At 39.6% G+C, this 21,340-nt stretch overlaps 1 protein-coding gene across 7 annotated transcripts in view; it reads right to left on the reverse strand.

The window, feature by feature from the left end:
• The window catches only part of LOC122830522 (glutamate receptor ionotropic, NMDA 2D), a 109,895-nt gene that overhangs the window by 29,455 nt on the left and 59,100 nt on the right, over nt 1-21,340 (reverse strand). For 4 of the 7 annotated variants that reach the window (XM_044115883.1, XM_044115884.1, XM_044115881.1 and 1 more), the window contains 5 exons: nt 13,114-13,452; nt 12,611-12,817; nt 10,504-10,770; nt 5,577-5,905; nt 2,362-2,476 (listed from right to left, as the gene is read on the reverse strand). In XM_044115883.1, the coding sequence (XP_043971818.1) occupies nt 2,362-2,476; nt 5,577-5,905; nt 10,504-10,770; nt 12,611-12,817; nt 13,114-13,401 (1,206 nt within the window). In that variant the 5' untranslated portion in view covers nt 13,402-13,452. The remainder of the gene's footprint in view (nt 1-2,361; nt 2,477-5,576; nt 5,906-10,503; nt 10,771-12,610; nt 12,818-13,113; nt 13,453-21,340) is intronic. The other 3 variants (XM_044115885.1, XM_044115880.1, XM_044115882.1) reach the window with 1 other exon arrangement.

Consider the following 21,340-nt stretch of genomic DNA (forward strand, 5'->3'; position numbering starts at 1 on the left):
GGATTCAAGCCTGAACTTTCAAAAGCCTTTATTTTAGTTTTTTCTCTCTTTTTTGAGCCATTCAGAAGTGAACTTAATGGTGTCCTTTAGATCATTGTCCTGCAGCATAATTAAAGTATGCTTGAGTTTAAGGTCATGAACTGGCATTCTCCTTCAGGATTATCTGGCTGAGAGTAGAGTTTATGGGTCCATCAAATAGCCACTTGCCTCAGTATTGCAGCATCAAAGCAGCTCCTGACCACCACACTACCACCACTGTGTTTGACTTTCAATTTGATTTTCTGATTTTTACACCAGACGGGTCAGCTTATAGTTGAGAGTGTCCCAAGGTTATTCTGAGTTATCTAAGCTGCTGGAGGAAAAACTGACCACTTGTCTGATCACTCACTACAATCTCCTTCTTCTCTCCAATTTGCATTATTTGCTGTGTTTTTGCAACTTCTAGCTTTATGTTTTTACTCTTCATAAAAGCTCCATCTGGATAGTCGTTCTGCTCAGCAGTGGTACCTTCCTGGAGGGGTCGTCGTCTGCTGCCGACAACTAAACGTTCTCCTTCTGTTATTAACATTTTACTTTTCTTCAGTACAAAAAGTGCTCCAAGATCAGTGCTTCAGTTTCTTTTTTGTATATCTACCCTGCCTTCTGAAATTCCCAGGTAAAACTGACCTGAAATTCTATAATTTAACAAGTGGGGTTGGTTGCATTTTCTCAACTAGGGTCAAGATGGTTGGGACAGGATATTACAATTTCTTTCATGATCTGAAATATTGAACTATAGCATAGAAGAAAAAGAAGAATAAATCTTTAGGATGACAAATGCTTTTTTTATAGCACAGTATGCACCACCTGTTGCTGTCAAATGTGTGCTACATTTCCTGTCTCGTGTTTTCCGTGCTTCTCCTGTGCCTGTAACAACATTCACAAAGAAGCAGCAGTGGTAGAGAAGTGTTTACTTCCACAGCATCACAGAGGTGTGTACAATGTGGGAAAAAGTCTCTGTGTCACCCAAACAAAGCTGATGTCTCACCCTGCATGGCTCCGTACAATAACAATGTCATCGGCATATTTACTGACATTTTGGAGCATGGGCAGAAAAGAGCCATCTACAGCCACGTTTCATGGTGAAATTTACATGAGAGTCATTCTGCAAGAAGTAGGTGGTTCTAAAATTTGAGGATTTTGATTTGATTTATGGGCTGAATGCTTGTGGTTGAGAACACCAAGTAATGTCTTCTCTTGATAAAATAATCTGTAATCATTTAAAACAAGTGTTTCTTTTGTTTGTTTGTTTTTTTTAAGAAAGAACACACCCTTTTAACACTTTTCTTGTAAGTCATCTGTCATGTCAGTCTGAAGGCTGTCCCACAGAAATTGTGTTTTGTGTTCTATTTAAACATTTTAATAACCTGTAATATTAACAGGGAAACTTCTGCATAGTGAGTTCAATTTTTAGTTAGGATCCACTGAATTTCCCAATAGTTCTTAGAGGAGAACAAATCTGATTAGGGTTAGACATAAATGGGAATAACGTTTTTATTTCCTTTTTTCCTTGGATTCCAAACTATCTTTATGAAAAATCCTCCAGCACATTTTCTTTTCTTTTCTTTTTTTAACCTGATTTTAATGACTTTAGTTTGTATGATTCTGCCAAAGACTGTAAGCGATAGGTGGAACTGAAAGGAAGCTGACCAGTAATCTGCATTGGCCATTAAAAGTCTGATCATAGCATTTTAAGTGAAAGTGTTTCAGAAAGAAAACAGGAAAACAGACATGGAGCAGCAGCAGCAACATAACAAGAGCATCAAGTCGAACCAAGTACAGTTAAACGGTCAGCAGAATTCGTCTTCCTTCTGCCTTAGGGCCCTGACAGCCAGAGTGAACTTTACATGAACATTAAACCTTACAACCTGCCTGTCCTCCCTGCTCGTCCCAAGCTCTTTTTTCTCAGATGCCAATGCAGAATAGCTCTTTTCTTGAAGCTTACACAGAGCAATCAAGACTGATGTTGCTTAAAACAGAAAAAAATAAAACACATATATTTGTACTTTTCCACTTTCGAACTGGAGACGAAGTTGCAGTTGGGAATATCAGCAAAATAATGAGGGATTTTGCTTTAACACAATTAATTTTTTTCATTGTTGATTCATTATAATGTAAGGAAATAATATCAGCGTACTGTCCATGTGCGCAAATATATAAATTCAACAATTAAAAAATTGTATCTCTCCCACTTTACAGATTCACACAGAAATCTGTTGCTATACCAATCATAAACACTATGTGGTGCAAACTCCTTCTTCATATGTCAATGATCAATGCAAACACATGGTTATAAATAAAGAACTGATTTCATGTCCTTACATCTTCCCAGCCTCTTCCAGGTGTCCAAGAGATGACGTCCAAGAAAGGGTTGGCCAGGTAACCGTCGCTATTGAAGGAATAGTCTCGACCACCAAGCGTTATGTTGCTGAAATACCTACATGTTATTCAGAGAGAAGAGGAAGACACAGTGAGGTAGAAGAAATCTTTTACAATACACAAGGGATGCTAAGTTTTAACTCAGTGCCTGATACCTGGTGCTGTACTGATTTTGGCATTTGCACCCCCAGTGAGCTGTGCAACCATGCTTCGTTTGCATGTTTTTCAAAACTGTGAGATTGATTCACGAAGTTATTAGCTGTTAGCTAGTAGTGCATATTGCTAGCTAGGCCCAAGTTTACACATGCTACCAATTCCAAAACTAGAAGGAAACAGAAATATTCTCCAAAAAATAGCTTTTCGAAGCAAACAGTATTTCTCATAAAAGCAACATTTAGGGGAAAACTCATCCAATTTTATGTGCATTTATGTAAATCACAACAAGACCAAATAATGTCTCATTCTTGTGAATGATGCATTATTTGCTGTAATCAAAATAAAATTGCTGAGTAGCAATTTCATCTTGCTACTCAGATGAAACTGAAATTTTTCATTCATTAATGCAGATTTTTATGAAATACCGGACGGGAATTCTGGCTCATTGTTCATTTTTAGTTGCAAAAACACACAATGTTAAACCAACAGTTTTTTGTTTGCTTGTTGTTGTTTTTTTAAGTTAAGGGCAGAATCAAAAATCTCAATGTATTTTCTACAACAGAGTGCCTGTCACATTCTTTACTTGTTTGATGCTAAACCACAGAAGCTCTGTGATGACTGTCTGGGATTTTCTGTTAATCAAATCAACAGACAAATGATCAGACACACTAAACTGTCAGAATCTTTGAAGTCAAACAATTGCTGCTCTCTGCATAGGCTTCAACCTCTACAGTGTGAGTGATAATCACAAGACAGAACTTCAAATGTTATTTCCAAATAAATAAAATAAACAAGAAAACTGAAAGCTTTTTTTTTTTTTTAAGTTGACAAAGAACTTGAGCTTGTAGTTGCAGACAGTGAACAGTAGGCAGCAGTGCAAAAAGATGGAAATGAAAACAGCTTTCTATTCTTTGTTCCTGGACATAGTTTACAAACAAACACAGAAGAATCCATTAATCATTTCAACATAATGGCCTCACTGTTGGTGCTCTGCTTCATTTACAAAAATGACTGCAAATAAACAAATTAATTACCCGTTTGACCCGATTTGAGGAACCAGGTTCCCTAATATCTTGTATGATGCACTTGCAGTGCATACCTGTAAGATTAAACAATACTAAAAATAATCCAGGACGATAACGAGGGCCACTTGTGCAACCTGTTACAGTCTGTTGCTATGTGTTTGTACAGCCGATAAGGAATATATTAAAACCCCCTCATTAATATACATGAGACATGGTCCGCTTGCTACAGATGCTACGGTAATTTTGCCAACTCACAACTACACGCACCAACATCATCTATTTTGCATGGATGATAGCCAGCCCCAAATTCAGATATCCCCTGTGTGCCTGCTCCCTGACACCAGATCTACTAATTCCAACCATATATCTCCCAGCTAATTCTGGCCATGAACCAAATATCCTCTCTGAAAAATTTCACCTTATGCCACTTCTATTTTTGTTTCCCCCTATTTAACATATTTAGTCTGGTGCCTGTAAGCTATCTTTCACAGTGAACTGCAAAAGCATTCAGACTCCTTAAACTGTTTTGCATTTTATCACAAAGTTGAACATGTTTTGCTGGGATTTTATTTGAAGGAGTCATAAAAAGTGGCACATATTTGCAAAGTGATAGATAATGCTTCATGGTCTTTTTTTTTTTTTTTTTTACAATTGAATATCTGAAATTGGTAGTGTGTGTTCGTATGATACACTTAAATGAAATACAGTATAAATAATTGCCACCTGTCACTAGTTAGTAAATAGAGTTCATCTATATGTAATTTATCTAAGCATATAAGCAGCTACTCTGTGAAGGAAACAGATGTTTGTAGAGACGATAAATAAACAAATAGCATCAAAAAGTCCAATCAATATTGCAGACAGGTCAGTTCATACTTTCCATTGCAGTTGCTGCTCTAAGTCTTAACAGTTTGTCCTGAAACGTTTAGGTGTTCCCTAGTTTTACACACCTGAATCAAACAGCTGAATTACCTCCTCAGCAGGTTAAGTCCTTCATCTGGGTTTTGTAGATTTTCTAACAAAGCAGATCAGGTTGAAATGTGATAAATGCACTTGAGAAATAAAGGAACAAACCGTCACAATGCTGCCTACTTTGTCCAAATGACAGTGGGTTTGCTGAAGCAGGTGTATGATGGAGTCTCCAACTCCAACTCCATGGTGTTAAACAAACTGCAGGGAGTCCTGATGCTTACCGAGTCTCTACATGACCGTCAAGGTGAGGGATGTCTTGGATGACTGACGAGTGCTTCACTGATTAATGCTCTGTTTGTCTGGCCTGTTTAGATCCACCTGATTTCCAAATGTGCAATACTTTTTTCAAGTGTGAAATACCCAAAGCTAGATATTGTTTTATACTCTTTTCCTACATTAAGAATCACTGTAATTTTCTGTCTGCTGTGTTCCTTGGTCTTTGTGATGCTTTTTCTTCACTGATCTTCTCTGACAAAACTTTGAGACCTTCAGAGTTTAGCTGGATTTATGCTGAACATAAAATAAAAAGAAGTTGGGTTACGCTTCATAATTAGATCACGTTTGAAGGCAAAAATGTTGGAATGCAAAACACAAATCCATGCAATCATTTTCTGATTTTTATCTTAAAACCAAAAGATTGAAACAATTTATATTTGCCTTCCAATTATGCAGCATTTTTATTGGTCTGTCAGATGGGTCTCAAACTCCAAACCTCTTGGACAATTTTAAGATATGTTAAAGGTCCAAAACATCTACCACAAATGGTTAAACTGGCCCCTCAGCATGCAAGCAACTTCTGCAGATTTATGACAAAAACACATTTTTAAAATTTTTTTTAATTCAAATGTGTCAAGCAGACACACGTCAAAAAACTTTTACCTCTAGTCCATAAAATACTTTGATGTTTGCAGATGTAACGTGATACAATATGAAAAGATTCAAGGGATAGAAAAGCTTTATAAATTACCTGATATCAGGTCATTTATTGAAATCGTCCTGTTTTACCTCATCCTGCTTCGCAGCCTCTGGGTCTGATTGGCATCTGTCATGCATGTGGTGACAAAGTTTGGCCCGCCCGTGCTTCCATATTCCTTGCGCATTGCCACCGCTCCGTGAGTGAGCACCGATACACCCCGAGCGATCCTTCGGCGAGGCTCGTCCCTCCAGCCCTGAGGCCGAACGGCGAATAACGCCCGAGGCAAGCTCTCCATGCCCAGACCCGAGAGAGTGGGGCCCACTGCGAACCACATGTGCGAGGCCCCGGCCTGACCAGCGGCCCAGGCAGCACGGAAGACCAGCTCAGCCTCCTCCTGAGAGCAATACAGCAGGCGGACCTGGAGGAGAGAAGGGAGGCAGGGAGGGAACGGGAAAGGGGGAAGACACACACACACATACACTCCAGTGAGATAAGGAGGGGAAAGGGAAGACATGGAGTAAGACAGAGGGAGGGAGAAGCAGGGAGACAAATAAAGAAGCGGAGAGGAAGATGAAGATGGAAAGAAAAAGCCATATCAACCAATAACAAGAATGCTGCGGGAGGTATAAGGACAGATAGCGGTAAGGCGATGTGATAAGGTTTATGGAAGTCGAGTGTATGACTTCAAATGAAAAGCGTGCACACACAAGTAAGTCTTTGACTGTGTGGCTGTGTTTGCCAACCTTAAGGTATGAGAGGCAATAGAGGTCAGTGCCTAATGAGCTTAGACCTGATGAAACAAGTTACAGTAATGAATAATAAAAACTGGATCAAAACAAGAAAGGGAAAATTAAACGAGTGGGGGAGCAAAGAAATATGAGTGGAAAAGAAAAGACAGTGAAAAGACTAAGCACATGAGAGGGCAGGATGAAGGGAGGAGAGGTTAAACTGTAAAATATGTTTTTAAAAGCACATTGGAGGAGAGACCTGTGGACAACAGAGGCAAAAGGAGCAAAATGAGCAGATCGAGGGAAGAAGTCAGAGATGGGAATACCACTCCTTAGAGATCAGAAAGGGGAGGTGGGGGTAGTGGAGAAAAGCAAAGGAATGCATATTTTTGTGAAATCACCGCCTGGAGAAATATAAAATATTTGTAACAGAAAAGGGAGGAATGATTGAGGTCTGGAGCTAAAGAGAGAAAAAATATTAAGAGGCAATAGAAAGACTATGTCTCTGTCTCTCTTCATCTCTCCAGCAGAGAGATCATCCAGCATCCAGAGGGTTAAAGGAGACAGACAGAAATATGGAGCTGTGGAGAGAAATGGAAAAGCACAGAAAAACTAAATGCTACATCCTTACAAGTCGTGTTTTCCAAGTCTGAGTCAAGTCTTTAATGTGCTGGTCCGAGTCAAATTTCATGTCTTTCAGGGGAAAAACTCAAGTCATAATAAGTGAAATAAAGATTTTTTTGCCAAATGCATAACATCCAGTCTGCCTATAATGTTGCATTGCTGTATATTTTCAATTCAAATGATGTATTCTATTTTAAAAAATCAGTTTAATTTTTTTTCTAATGTTTGTAGAGACAAATGCTTTAATATTTGTTACTTAATAAAAAGGAAATACTATCTATGAAGAACTGCTTGGTCTTTGTGTTGTCATAGTCAACACTTGTGTTCAAATTATCCACTGCTTCATGTTTAGAGGCTTTCCTCCTCCTCAAACTGAGTCTGAGCATTTGCTTGATATAAATATGCATTTACAACTGTTGTTGACGAATGGAAGCAGTAAATATTTTCACAACAAATCACACTATAAATTACAACATAAGGAGCAGCGTGATGTAGTGCATGAACGAGAGAATGAAGAGTTTTAGAACAAAAACTTCTTTCCTTTTGACAAGACTTCTTTTTAATGACATTAGTATAACAATGTTAAATTAACGTGACAGAGATTAAGTTGGGTTTATTTTGTTCTTAAACATCCAAAAGTAACTTATTGCAGTTATTGTGATCGTTTTGAAAAATATCTGTGTGGTTATTCTTGTGAATCCACAGCTAACAGATTATCAATTAACTGTTCATAGCAAACAGCTGAAAAATATGTTTCATCTGTGAGAGCTGCTGTGTGAGGCTTCTACACACTTGAGTCCTAGACCATATGCTGTAGTCATGCCTCAAATGTTTATACTGCTAGTGAAGTCAAATCTCAAGTCTGTTTTTGCAGCTTAGACGCTATTTGAGCTTAAAGAGGGACGCACATCAGGAGCGCAAGTTGACATGAATGAGCTGAAGCCTTTAGCACAATTTAGAAGAACCTTGCTGAAATGCATGAAAAAACAGAGATTATTGCACTTCGTTCATAGACAGTTTTGTCAGAAAAACATCAATGTCATTGAAGAAAACAGGTTTGACAAGGAACATCAGCTGGTGACCACACACCACCACGGTGGGCTCTTTATTTTAAAATAAGACATTTTTGATGCCTCCCAGATGCATTTCCCTTAAGCTTGAGACTTGAGTCAAAATCTCTGCTATATGCTGAGAAATACCCAAAAGGACAAAGGGAGGAAGTACATAAAAAGTATGGAGTGATAGAAAATAAAGCAAAGGAGGACCGAAGGACAAAAAGAGAAAGACGGCTCTTTCAAGCACTGGAAGGTAGCCGGTCAGGGATACAGATGGAAATCACTTTCTGAGAATTGTGCCTTCATTGAATTTTGAACTGTAATGGCTTGGCAAAACAATTCTGCCTGTGTGCCAATAAACCTCCAGTGAATTAGGCATGGACCGGGAGTGACAGAGTGGGAGGAGAGAGGAGGGAGAAAGAGGGCAAGAGACAGGAAGAAAGAAGAAACAGAAGGGAGGAACGAAGGAGAGAATTCAGACTTATAAACAGACACACGCACTACCGAAAGATGGGTAATAGAGAACGATGGGGACACAGGGAAAAACAAGAAATACAAACAAGGCAGACACTAGAAGAGGAAACGGAACATAGATAGTGGAGGAATTGAGAAGAAACTGAGCCAAAGACCTGCATCAGGTCATCTACAATGTAGAAGACATTACAAAAACCGCAGCACAGAGAGCAGGAGCATGAGAAACAAATATATGCAGCATCACTACTCCATCAAAAGCACCGTAAGCCCAGTAGGAGGAGAATGGCTGTGAAAGGCAAGTAGTTTCCATAGTTAGGTCTTTGTATGGTCAAATCACTGCAGGCATGTCGTTTAAACAACGATCTGGCAGAGCGGAGCCTAAGAAATCCAATACACGTGCACATACCTACTAACAACAACAAGCAGAGATGCAGTGGCCATGCTGGGACATTAGCGATGACATTGAGACCCAGACTAAACCGAGCCAACAGAGAGCAGACCCTGTGGCAGGGAAGACATCCAGCGTACATGGAGTGGACTGGAGGAATGAAAGATGGCCATGCTGAGATAAAGGTGCAAAGCAAAGCAGCTGAGGTTACTGAGGCTTGTCTCTAGGCAAAGAAATGCAGGAGAGGGAGCCAGTGAGGTAAGATGAGAGTTGGGGGGGGGAGTTATGAGAAGAAAAGCACAAAAACACACGATGTAACTGAAAATTTGAACAGCGAGATCAAGAGGAGTGAGAGTGGAAGCTAGTTTTTGGTCAAAACAATAACAAATAAAGGAGTTTAGGGGAAAAGAAGTTGTTTGTGGGTGAAAAGGAAGCAGCAATACAAGTGGAAAAGAAGAAGGGGAGGAGAGAACAAGCAAGCATAAAGTCTAAAGGAGTGAAAGAGTGCAGGAGTAGAAACCAAAACCTCAATTCATTCTGATCACATTTTATCAATAATTTACTTGCATGGGTCAGTTTGAATTATATTTACCGTTCAGCATTAACTTAGAAAATAAAATCAGACAAAATGAAATTTTGATGTCAATGTATCAGTTTAGTCATTTCAACATGGATGTGTTTTTTTATCTTATTAATTGATCATATGAGCTAAATATGATCATGTCGCAAAAAATGTGCATGTCAGGAAGGCCAGAATTTTTTTATTTATATATATATATATATATATATATATATATATATATATATATATATATATTTATAGTTCCTGAGGGACAATCAGATTTAGCAGGTCAAACATTTAACCCTCTTGCGGTCTTAGTGCATTGCAGATTTCATGGTGTACAACAGGGAAGCAATATGGGTGTCCCGTCGGCCTGTGAGTTCACAAAAACATGGGGGAAAAACATCAAAAAGCGCATGCAGGGTCAGTGCGACCTCACTGTGTTCAGGGTAAAAAAACTCACACAAGGTCCCCTGACCCTTCTTAGGATGAAGAGAGGGTTAAAAAAATCCTGAGACAAGAAATGGATATCAAGGCTCTCTGATAGGTGCATCTGAACCTTTAATTCAAAGTCAAACAAGTAAATAAAAAGTGTAGCCAATCTTTTAACAGCTGTTGTTAACAGTAATAGAGAAAATATAATCTTTTTTATTCAACCTTTCGGAAAATCCGAAATTCTAAATCATATCTGTGAAACCTTGCGAGTGTCTCCTCAGATCTAACACAGCCAATGAGTCACATCACATCAGGTCAGAGGTTATGAGATTAAGATCATGTCTCAAAATAATGTATTTTTATTTAAGCCATTTTCACTCATCTTTCTTTATTTGTATCTTTTGCAGGTCAAAACTGACAAGAGAGAACCAGCTTGTGAAATACCAGTCTACACCAAATGTTTTGGGGTTTTTTTAGCTTTAAAGCTTCCTTAAAGGGTAATGAGGGGAAAATCAGACTGACTTGTGGTTTTGGTTGTTCTGTTGTTCCCTTCGTGCCATGGCAGATAAAAAGAGAAGAACAGAGGGATAGAGGAGAGAGGGGAGAGAGAGAGACGGAGAGGCAGAGGGAGAGACGAAGAAGGAAGGAAAAAGCTGGGAAGCCACCTGTCCGAAAGGGGGCCCCCAATGATTGTCGCAGCACTTCCTCCCATTTCCTCCCTCTATTCCTCCTCCCTCCCCCCTGTCTCACCTGCGCCTCGTTCTCCTTCAGCAGCCTGCGCGTGCGTGCACCCCCAGGATCGTCGGTCACGTTCAGGATAACAACACTCTTCTTCTCCCATCCGATGAACGAGCCGTCCGTCAGTCCCTCCACCACGGAAAGGAAGTCCTGGTAGCCATGGTGACGCGTGGACACCACAGAAAAGGCGGTCCAGTCGTACTCCTCCAGCACCTCGAAGATGACCTCTAACTGGAGCGCAGTGGAGGAGCTGAACTGGAGAAAGATGGAACCTGATTCCTGATTTGGGGAGGAAAGCAGCAGATGTGGTTAAGCGTGTTGATGCAAAATTGATCCTCTGTGTCACAACTGAGAAATTAAACACTTTGACTACAAGAGAGTACAATGCGCTGAGCTTCTATGTCCTCATGCACAATTAATCATGAGCATCATGACGCTTTAAGTTTTGATGCAGCAGCAGCATTTGTGGAGCCGCAGGGCTAAAGAAGCCCAGGCTGTAGAGTAAAGTCTCCTCTGACGTTCATATGAGAGTGTTTCTAAAAAGTCAGCTCAGGTGGGGATGAGAATGAGCATTGAGGTGCATCTTCAAAGGAAGTTTATCAAAGTGCTATAACTTATTTCCTCAAGAGTCAATGGCTATTCTAAAACCACAAACAGGAAGCTCTTTGTTTCCCTTTTTCTCGTATCTAGTGATGTAATTTAGCACGTTTACTCTGATACACACACAAAAAAAAATCCACAAAAATGTACAGAACACACACAGCATCCTTGTCCTCTCATGTACGCCTTCGTGTCTGCTCATTGCCTCCCTACCAGCAACATCAGAGGCGGTGTGACAGCCCTAGTTGGTGCCATTTACAGATCAAACAGCAGAGAGTTTTTGCACATCAGTGACACTGACCTTAAGCGTCTTCCTCCATCCTATTGGCACTCATTCTTCACACAGGGTGTACAAAATCTTATGAGCTTGTCAGCTGTTGTAACAACATGAGCAGTTCTTTCTTTAACTTTGTTTCATTTTGTATGTAGCACACATTGGTCCCGATTCACCATCAACCTGCTTTTCCACTTCAAACTCATAAAAACTCTTAAACTTTCTAAGTTCATTGCAACGACGAGCACTGGGGCAACCTGACCATATTCAAATTCAAGCACATACTGTCATATGTAAGCAGCAGCTATTTGTGAAAGAGACGCAGCAGCTTGAGAGCACAAAAGATGAGTGGAAAACTATCTACCTCTTGAACTTTTACTTTTCTCTTGCCACTAATCTTACTGTATTTCATTGGAACTTTATTTGATAGACCTAGAAAATTATTTTTTTTACTACTAATAATAAAAATGGTTTACAGGGTCCTAAGCCATGGACCTCTGCATTTCCTCCAAAGAATCTATGGATCTCTAGGCTGCTTGATCAATACTCTAGAATGCTGTTCAGCTCAAAATTATAAAATTTTATGTTTTTCTCGAAAATTCCCCAAATAATTTTGACCGTGGTAGATTTTGGGTTTTGCAAAAAAAATAAAAAAAACTGTGTGCAGAGTAAATTAATGTAAGAATCCAAAATAAAATATAGGATGTTTGGAAAAGCTGCATTGAAAAAGTGATTTTTTTTAACAGCATTTGAGAAAGTTTTTGAAAAAAGCTTAAAATTTCATTTGGGGTCTAATAATTTTGACCTCACCAGTAGCTGAAATAACAATACAAACAGCTGGAGGAATTATTTCTGAAGGCAGTTCATGACAAATTTAGTACTTTTGAGGAAAAAAAAAAAAATGTAGAAAATGTAAGTTGTTCTCCCATTTCAATATTATGCTCCACTTTGTTTTGACCCATCTCATGGAATCCCCATAAAATACATTCAGATTTTTGGCACTTATGGCACAAAATGAGAGAAAGTTCAGTGAATACTTTTAGAAGGCAATGTAATACCAGATGCAGAACAGATTTTGTGGCTTAGACCCAGTGTTTCCAAACACTTTATACACCTAATCTCACTAACTAAATGGCTTAAATGAAAAAAAATAAAAAGAAACAACAACAGCCGCCTTTGTAATTGTCTGCATATGTCTCAGTAACACAAATTGCCTCTGGACTTCCCCAACCTCCCTTCTCCTACCTGTGGCATCCTCCCCAGCCCTGCTCCCCCGCCTACAGCCACTATAGGCAGTCCTGTTTGTGCAGAGACAAACTCCAGCATGGGGGCCAAGGGACCCCAAGCCGTCCGAGGGGGCCTCTCCTCTTCGTAAACCAGACCCTGCAGGGGCCTCGCCGCTAACAACTCACACAGCTGGGACAGCACCGTCTTAGGGCTGCTGTCATTCACCTGGGAGATGAAGGGAGGGATGAAGAAGGGGGAGAAAACAGGAGACAAGTAGAGTTGGCCATCCAGGACAGGGAGTGTTGACAGTGTGTCATTTATATTGAAGGTGTCTGTGGCATGTATGACATGTTTCACTAACAATACAAGATATAGTCAGGGAGTGGAGGCTGACACCTGCTCATTCAGCAGGTCTTATACAACAGGAATGTGTTGCTCATTCAGCTCAATAAGTATGAATAATGGATTGTTATTCTCCACCTTGAAGTAAGGCTGAGTGAGCAGAGGACACAGTGTCTAACCTGAAGCCAGATGACGTTAGCAGAGCCCCACTGGGTGACCACGCTCTCCCCCAGGGAGCCGTATACCCGTCCAAAGCCGGGGTAGAGCACCCTTCCCCCCGGCCCCGCCACCGCTGCCTCCGCCTGCACCGTGGCACCGGCGTGGATCACGGCAATGTTGAAGTTCATCACGGCCCCTGCATCACGCTCCCGCGGGCTCGGCCGGAGCAGGAGGTGGGGAGATGCGTCCACAAGACCTGCCCACTCTGCCAGGACCAATAGGAGAGAGAGAGTAGGTATGGCGACCATGGCAACCTGCCGAGGGGGGAGGCAGATATATATCGCACTTAGAGAGGGTGCCTGAAAACAGAGAAACAGCAAGGAGAAAAGAGAAATAAGGTAAGCCATAGAAATAAATCAAGAGGAGAAAAGATTAAAGTCTTTCTTTTTATATGATGCCCAATACAGAGAACATCACATCAGAAAGAATAAAGATGTCTGAAGAAGGAAGCAGAAAGACACAGAAAGAGAGGTGTTCTCAGAGTTGGGAGGAAAAAACACTGGTGAGAGATAGCATGCGTGCCAAACTGTGTAAGAAATACTTAATCTAATCATGGGATAAAAAGGGTTAGCATTGGTTTGGTCCAAAAAAAAAAAAGAACAAGGAATATGGGAAAGCAGGATGGGTGTGGGTGTGTGCGTGTGGAGGGGGAGCAGGGACCAATGGAGGGACTGGAAGAAAGCAAGTCAGGGAGAAGATGAAATGGGTGCTATTTAGGCTGCAGGCTGAGAAGCAACAATATGAGAAAAAATAGAAACTGTTAGAGTAAAAGAGAGGGAGGGATTTAATAGCAGACAGAGACAAAGATGGGGGCGGAAGTAGTTATTGTGCTGCATAAATGATAACAATTAAGATCACTTTAAACACACTCATCCTCACATAGAGGCATGCACACACACACACACACAGGGAAAGTTTAGCATTTTATTTTAAAGATTTTGTGGCACTAGTGGCCTTTCTTTGCCAATTATTGGGCAGGAAAGAGGGTTAGAGAGAAAAGGGAGACATTCAGGTAATGGTGGGAGAGAGTCTACCCAGGACAGGTGCACTGAGAAGTGACAACCTCAGCACACCCTGCACCCACTCTACCAACTCAGTTCAGGATTTTGAATTCAGGTTGTGTTCAAATGCTTTGCAAGGTAACATGTAACCAGAAACAAAACACTCATTAGGTCTTCATTTAATACAAATGCAAATTAGTTAGTAATAATTCAATTATATAGTCAAAGTTAAATATGGTCTGCTGATGATGATCTTTCATTCTGATAATGTGAAACTTTTCCAGTCACAGAGAAGTAGGGCATTGTGAAAATCAATAGTTTACCTATACCACTGTTATTGTTGCTTTTTACTACTTCCAATAGTTGTGTTGACTGTAGATGCTTTATGTTTTCAGAGCACTGATCTTTTGTCTCGGAAAAACAACAACAATGGCCCTGAACATGGAAGCCTGTCCGTATCAGACTGGGCTTGTCAAACATCCCGAGTTATGTTTTCAATATGGCTGCCGCTGAGTGTATACAATGTTATGAAGGTTGAGAGTGAAAAACATTCTTAGCACTTCAGTTCTTTCATGTATTGTTAAACCAGTCACACACAAATTGTTGAGAAAACTGAACAACTACTCGTTTTTTTTTTTCAGTGCTTGAATGTGTAAAAGCTAGCAAAACGCATTGCTTATTGCTAATGTGTAATTACACGTAAATAAATTGCAAAATTTTTCTGTTTCTCAACTTACAGTACAAACCAGGGGCAAAACTTCAGGGGGAGCTGGGGGGGATAGCGGGCCTAGAGGAGGCACGGATGGGAGGTAGAATTTGACTTCAGGGATCCAATGCCTTTATCACTTCTGATGAGAGCTGGAGAAAGCAGGTTCCTGTTGAGTACGATGATGTAGCCTGATGATTCTGTTGTTTTCTTGGTTTGTTGTACTTCATATCAGATGGATTTCAGAATGACATAGTCTCTCTCTGTGGTGGTGAAACTGGTCAGCTCCGCTGTTGCGGGCATATCTATGTTGTAAAGTGAAATTATCATGAGCGTTATTATTTGGGTATAAAAGGCCCAGCCATTAGCCCCGCCCCCCCGGCCCGACTCGTTCTGCTAGCGCTACAAACACTCTAAACGTGCATCATTCACTTAGCTCCAACTTACAAGATAAATTCAATTCAATTCAATTCAAAATGAATGCATTAAGAGTCAACCTTTTTCATCCCCAATACCTCAATCCTGTTTGGCTGCAAGTGAAAATTTAAACACTTTACAAACCACCCTAAAATTTTAAACTTTGACATCTGTTGTCACTTCTAAAACACTAAAACATGTAGCTTACCCCTGATCTTAATTATCATGTCTCATCAGACTTACAAGTAGACACTTATGTATAAGGTGTGTAATTTGTTGCCGATGATTTTTTTCTTGCTAATTTTTCTTCTAAGTCAATGACACTTGATTTGTTCTCATGAATTACATGCATCCAAGCTGCCCTTTATGTTTATAAGTTTGTCCCATTTGTAAATGAGAAGTTGTTCTCACACATTTTTTCTTGTTAAACAGCCTCTAGATGCACAATCACACAAAACCATTCATAAATAATAAAATTTGCTGAAACTAGAAGGCTACAAGCAATAAAAATAAAGAGGCAGTTAGAACCATAAAAACCAGTTCTTCTAAGGGACAACTGCCAAAAAGACTGCGTATCACAGTGTTCCAGTTCAAAACTGATTTTTCATCACTTCTTCATAGTATGTGTTTCCTGTAGGAAGATAATTGTTGGTACACCTCCTCCAAACTCAACTTTCTGAAGACTCACCAGCTGTTCAGGATTAGCCATTTGTATCAGCCTATGAAACCAACTATAATAGATTGGATTATATTCCTGCCAGTTTTGTTGGAGGATTAAGCTTAACTACACTTACACCTTTATACTTCATCAACTTTATACTACAACTTCCAGTAAAACAAGGAAGTTGTAGTATAAAGATTTACTTTGACTGCTAATGGAGTGCTTCATTTCTTGTCTTTTTCTGTAAACATACTTTTACAGTCATATTCATGTTTAGCTTAGGCTTTTTTTTTTTTTTTTTTGCTCTGTTCACCACTGCACCTATATATAGTGGTACACATCTGAAATATTCATATTAACCCACAAGAAAACAAGTCCATTCCTGCAAATGATGGTTCAGTGACAGAAGAAACTTAATTTGGAGGAGGCAGCAGAAACTTTGCGTGCTTGCTTCTTCAACTGCCAACAGAAAAGCCCAGAGGGTAATTCCTCACCTCATGTTGTGTTTTGGGTGTGACAGGCCTTATCGTAAGAACTACTGAGAGCACATCAGATATAATTTTCCATGACATCAAGATCTTTTCATCCTTGACTGCTTCTAAAACTAGCACAGAAAAAATGTCACACAATTAATGTGCTCTCAGCAGATTTAAAAGTCTCGCAGAATTACTAAAATTAAATTAGTTTTTGAAGCTTCATATTGTTTCAGCTGCATAACTGCATGATCTCCCTGGTTCCATAATACAGGAGAAGCCAGCTTTCAGTATTTCTTCTGTCATTAAGGTGCTAACTGGGATCCTTTGCTTTGAAGGACACATTTCACTCAAACTCACTAAAGATTTTCTCCCCTCTCTTTTTTTTTAAGCATTTGAACAAAGACAGATGTCAAAAAAAAATTTTAAAAATCATCACATTTTGATAAAAACACTAATCCTTATCATATATAAAAAGTTATGTTCCAAATGTAAGAACCTACTTTGTAAGCGCCTATTGGGTGTGGAGGAGTTATGATTATTTTTTTATCAGCATCCACCCAAGCTATGTTATTATGTCTGAGCAGGTTTGTGGGAACACTAATGGACGGTGGGAGTAGGCACGAACCAAACAGGATCTGTCACAGCTAATAATGCCAAAACATGAACCTCACACGTTCAGTGCCAATTCTAGTTTTGACACAGTGTGCGCCGCAATTCCATGTTATGCAGATCTATGTGCTGCCAGAATACTTGCAGATGTAAACACTCTGCTTTTATCTTCGGGTGAACATTATTTTAGAGAGGACAAAGGATGATGTGACCCAGAGCAACATTAACATGAGAAAGCAGTCCTTTTAGCGGTTCTCGGTTCAGAGCATGAGTAATGATTGCGTCATCCACTAGTTTGTTTACAGTAATTTTGTTCGGTCTCATTCATCAACCAATAAGCGACTAAGAACAGATATCATTCTCAGCCCCACGGGCATTTTTCACCGACAGGCTTTTAACTAGACTGCTTTATGTATTTGGAGTAAATTCTTGCTTTTATGTTTATATCATTGTGATGCCCTTGTCTGTCATAGGTGCTATATGGCAATTTTACTTACATACTTATTGATTTTAGATCTATATACACCATAGTTTTTTCATAAACGTATATTGATGAACATAAATGATCAATTTAAACTAGAATGAAGTTAATTGAAAACATAATGTCACCACAGAACACCTACATCAACAAAATCTTACAAAATAACCCAAATTACAGCAATGATCCCAGCAGTCTCTCTTAGCCAGACAGCACATATTAATACCTCAAAAAGGACACAGTTCATCTTCCCATTGTTGAGGCTCAGACTTGTGCCGCTGCATCCTCATGCTTCCTGACAACAGCATAAAAATCTCCTCATTTATCCCTGTGTGTTTTAACATAAATCCTTCTTGTTTTCTATGGTAAGCAGCTAAAATCATCCCCCTTCCTGTCTTGACCACAGAAATTCATTATACTAATTGTTTAACAAGTGTCAAAATTTGTTCTTAAAAATAAGTGGTGAAATTTTACCTTTGAACAAAAAACAATTGATCTTATCCCTCCAACAGTCCCAGGTGGGGCCAAGTGAACCTCCTCTTTCATGCACCGTCTCTGAGGGGTCAAACTGACTCAGCATGGACTTTTACCATTTTTTTTAAATTTTATGTTTATCTTTTTTTGTGGTTTCAGGAACTGTAAGTGTACTGACCAATGACCAGCCTGTCCTGCCACCTGGTCAGTGCGCCTCTGAATTTTTGCAACTGAAAGCAGATTGTGTTCCATCTTTCAACCAAAATGAACTATTTGGAAGGTATTTTTACAGGTCGTATGTTTTTTATCTTTACATATCATCCCTCTATGATGGGTAATTTTCATATAATAGTGCACAAAGGTATGTGTCACAAGCATAAAGGCCACACTGCTTGCACAAATCATGCACTTTAGCGACTATAATTCAGCCTTTATTAGTGCATAGGAACAGATTTGCATCAAAAGTTTTTAGACGGTTTTAGCTTCTCCACAGATTGTACGAGGAGGACACTAAATGAAGAATCCAGGAGCTATTTGGTGCTGCTGAGCAGCACAAGCTTTTCACAAAGCCTCCCTTCAAACATCCTAAAATATCCATTTAATGACTTTGAATAAACATTTGCAAGTTAAGATCAGGGCAACACTTTGCCTTGAAAGAAGCTGAACGACAGAGGGATGTGAGGGTTAATGCAGAATGCACAAACACCCCGTAACAGCTACACAGAGATAATGACTACCTAAGAGATAGCAAGGTTAATATGTGAGACACACACACACAAAACACAGCACATCATTTTCAATTTATTTCTTGTGCCAACCGGCCTCCCTCCCTTTTCCTATTTTTTCTCACTTTCCTCCCCGCTCCCTCTGGCTCCCTGTATTCCCCATCTCTTCTCCCAATTTTCATGGCTTCAGGTAACAGACACAATTGTATTGATTAACAGAGGCCTGCTGTCTGACATAACATTCCCTACAAAGTCACTCTCCTGCATATTCCCTTTCCTTCCTCTTTTCTGTGTTTTCCGCTCTGCCTTCATCTGACTCTTCTCTCACTGTGTCACACTCTGCCAATTCTTTGACCCTGATCAGTCTTTTCAACAGAAAAGAAGGCAGGAATAAAACGGAAACAAGAGGGTAAAGGGGTGGGTGAAGCTGGAACAAAAACTGACTGGAGGAACGAAAGATGGGGACAAGAGGCAGTCGTGGACTGAATAGAAATGAAAAGTACTGTAAATACAGGCAGTGTGAGTTAAGATGGACTGATTGAGCGGAGGCAAAAGAAGAGGGAAAATAGAGCTGTAGGTGGTATAAAATATGGTCGGGGATCAAGAGGAAAGAAAATATTGATTGGTGGGATGTGCATACGTGTTTGGCCTAAACAAATAAAGCATCAAGCCGCCTGCTTTGTGTGACAGGACCAAGGAGGAGTGTGTGCGCGTGTTTGTGTGTGTGTGTGTGATAATAGGGGAAAGAAGAAAAAGAAGGTTGAATGTGGGACGGCGGAAAGATACGAGTAGGAAGAACATATGGGGATGTGTGGAAAGACTGGGAGATAAAGACTTCTTACTGGAAAAAAATGAATAAAATAATAAACAAAAGAAGAAAAACAACAAAGGTTTTGGTGTTTTTTTCACTCCTCTTTTCTTCCACCATAAGAAAGATGTTGCATCAAGAAAACAAAAAAAAGACAGTTAAAAAAATAAATAAGGGAGCCAGAGATAAAGCTGCAGAAATATGGCTCGTTTGGGGGAGATGTTTTCTGCTGAAACAAGCTCTGAGCCATTAGCTGTTAGGGCTGTCAGTGCTTCTCTCTCATGAGATGTTTACACTGCACTCCTCAACCAGTGGGAACTATTCTATAAAAGTTAGTCCTCCTGGAAGTGTCAGCAGTGCAGTACTTTATACCTACTTCTCCTGCAGTGTGCCTCATACCTGCTATCACAGAGGGTTCTCACTATGTCACATCTCACTGAACAAAGTGCAAATAGATTATAGTTAAATACTCATCGAAATATGTGTTACTATAATGCTCACTGTCTGTGAAGTTCTGCAAAGCAAATAAAAAAAAAGAAGCATGGTTACACATACAGGGAAAAAGAAGGGCGGGAGTAAGAGAATAATGTTTTATTTGAGTTGCAACCATAAATGAATTCTTTGTTGAAATGCAAATGTGCTCATTTTAGTGTTTTTCTCTCCCTCCAACTCTAAAAATGATTCTCTCCAGTGCAGAAAGCCTCTTCTGAGCTGTAAAATATATTGTGAGATGGGCAGCCTTGGGAAAAGCTAAAGGGAAGTCTTACTTGAAATCCATTAATCAAAAGGTGCATGGCTTTCCCTATTAAAGCAATAGAAGTAGAGAATTTATTGCAGAAGAAAAGATAGTGCTTCATGAGGATCAGCGATTTGGAAAATTATTCATACCTCCCAACCTTTTCTATGTTTCACTTTACAACTACAAGCTTCCCCACATTATATTGGGGTTTTATCTAATAGAACTACAGAAAAGAATATCTAATTGTTAAAGGGAAGGTAAAGGATAAGAATTTTTTATTTTCTTTCCAATTAAAAAGCAGCCAAATTGCATGGACGACATCAAACTCCAACCATGGTTATTGAGTTGCTGGAAATGAGTCTCTGTTTGGTTCTCAAGTCTTTTACAGTCAACAGGTCAGCTTTCAGGATTGTCCTATATTTAGCCTCATCCATCTTCTCATCAACTCTGAACATTTTCCAGGCACCTGTTAAAAAAACATCATCCCACAGCATGATGCTGCCATCACTATGTGGCACAGTGATTATTGTTTCCAACTTCTAAGGCAATTGCACTGTTGTACTTTTCATTTTTTGTTTGGAAAATATAATTCATCTTTTACTTTACACTTGGGCAACAATTTGTTTTCTCTTTATCACATACAGGGTGTTAATACTATATCTCACTTGGAGAATACCTTATCACCTGATTATTAATAGTTTACATTCATGTTTTTCTTGAAAGTTGGAAGGTGTCTAAATAAATATGTTGACTTCTTCAATTACTCCGCTATTTTAATAGGTATCTTGCCCATCTGGAATTTAGTTTGAATGTGCCTACTTAGTTTAAATTTTATTAAATCAGGAAAGTAGCATTTAAAGCACCTTCCAATCCAGAGAACATGCTTGCGACTGTTATAAGGACTAAAATTGTCTTTAACAATATTTACTTAAAAACCTAAGAGCTGAAATATTCTTAGTCTGGGACAGACAACTAATCAAGAAGATGAGAGAGAAACAGCCACACAGGCAGACTCCTCATTGCCTGACTGAGCTGCCAGCCAGCACTTGACAATCATCATGCATCTTATCATCTTCCCGATTTACTCCGCATA

Source organism: Gambusia affinis, linkage group LG05 (assembly GCF_019740435.1).
Source record: "Gambusia affinis linkage group LG05, SWU_Gaff_1.0, whole genome shotgun sequence".
In the NCBI taxonomy this organism is placed as follows: Eukaryota; Metazoa; Chordata; class Actinopteri; order Cyprinodontiformes; family Poeciliidae; genus Gambusia; species Gambusia affinis.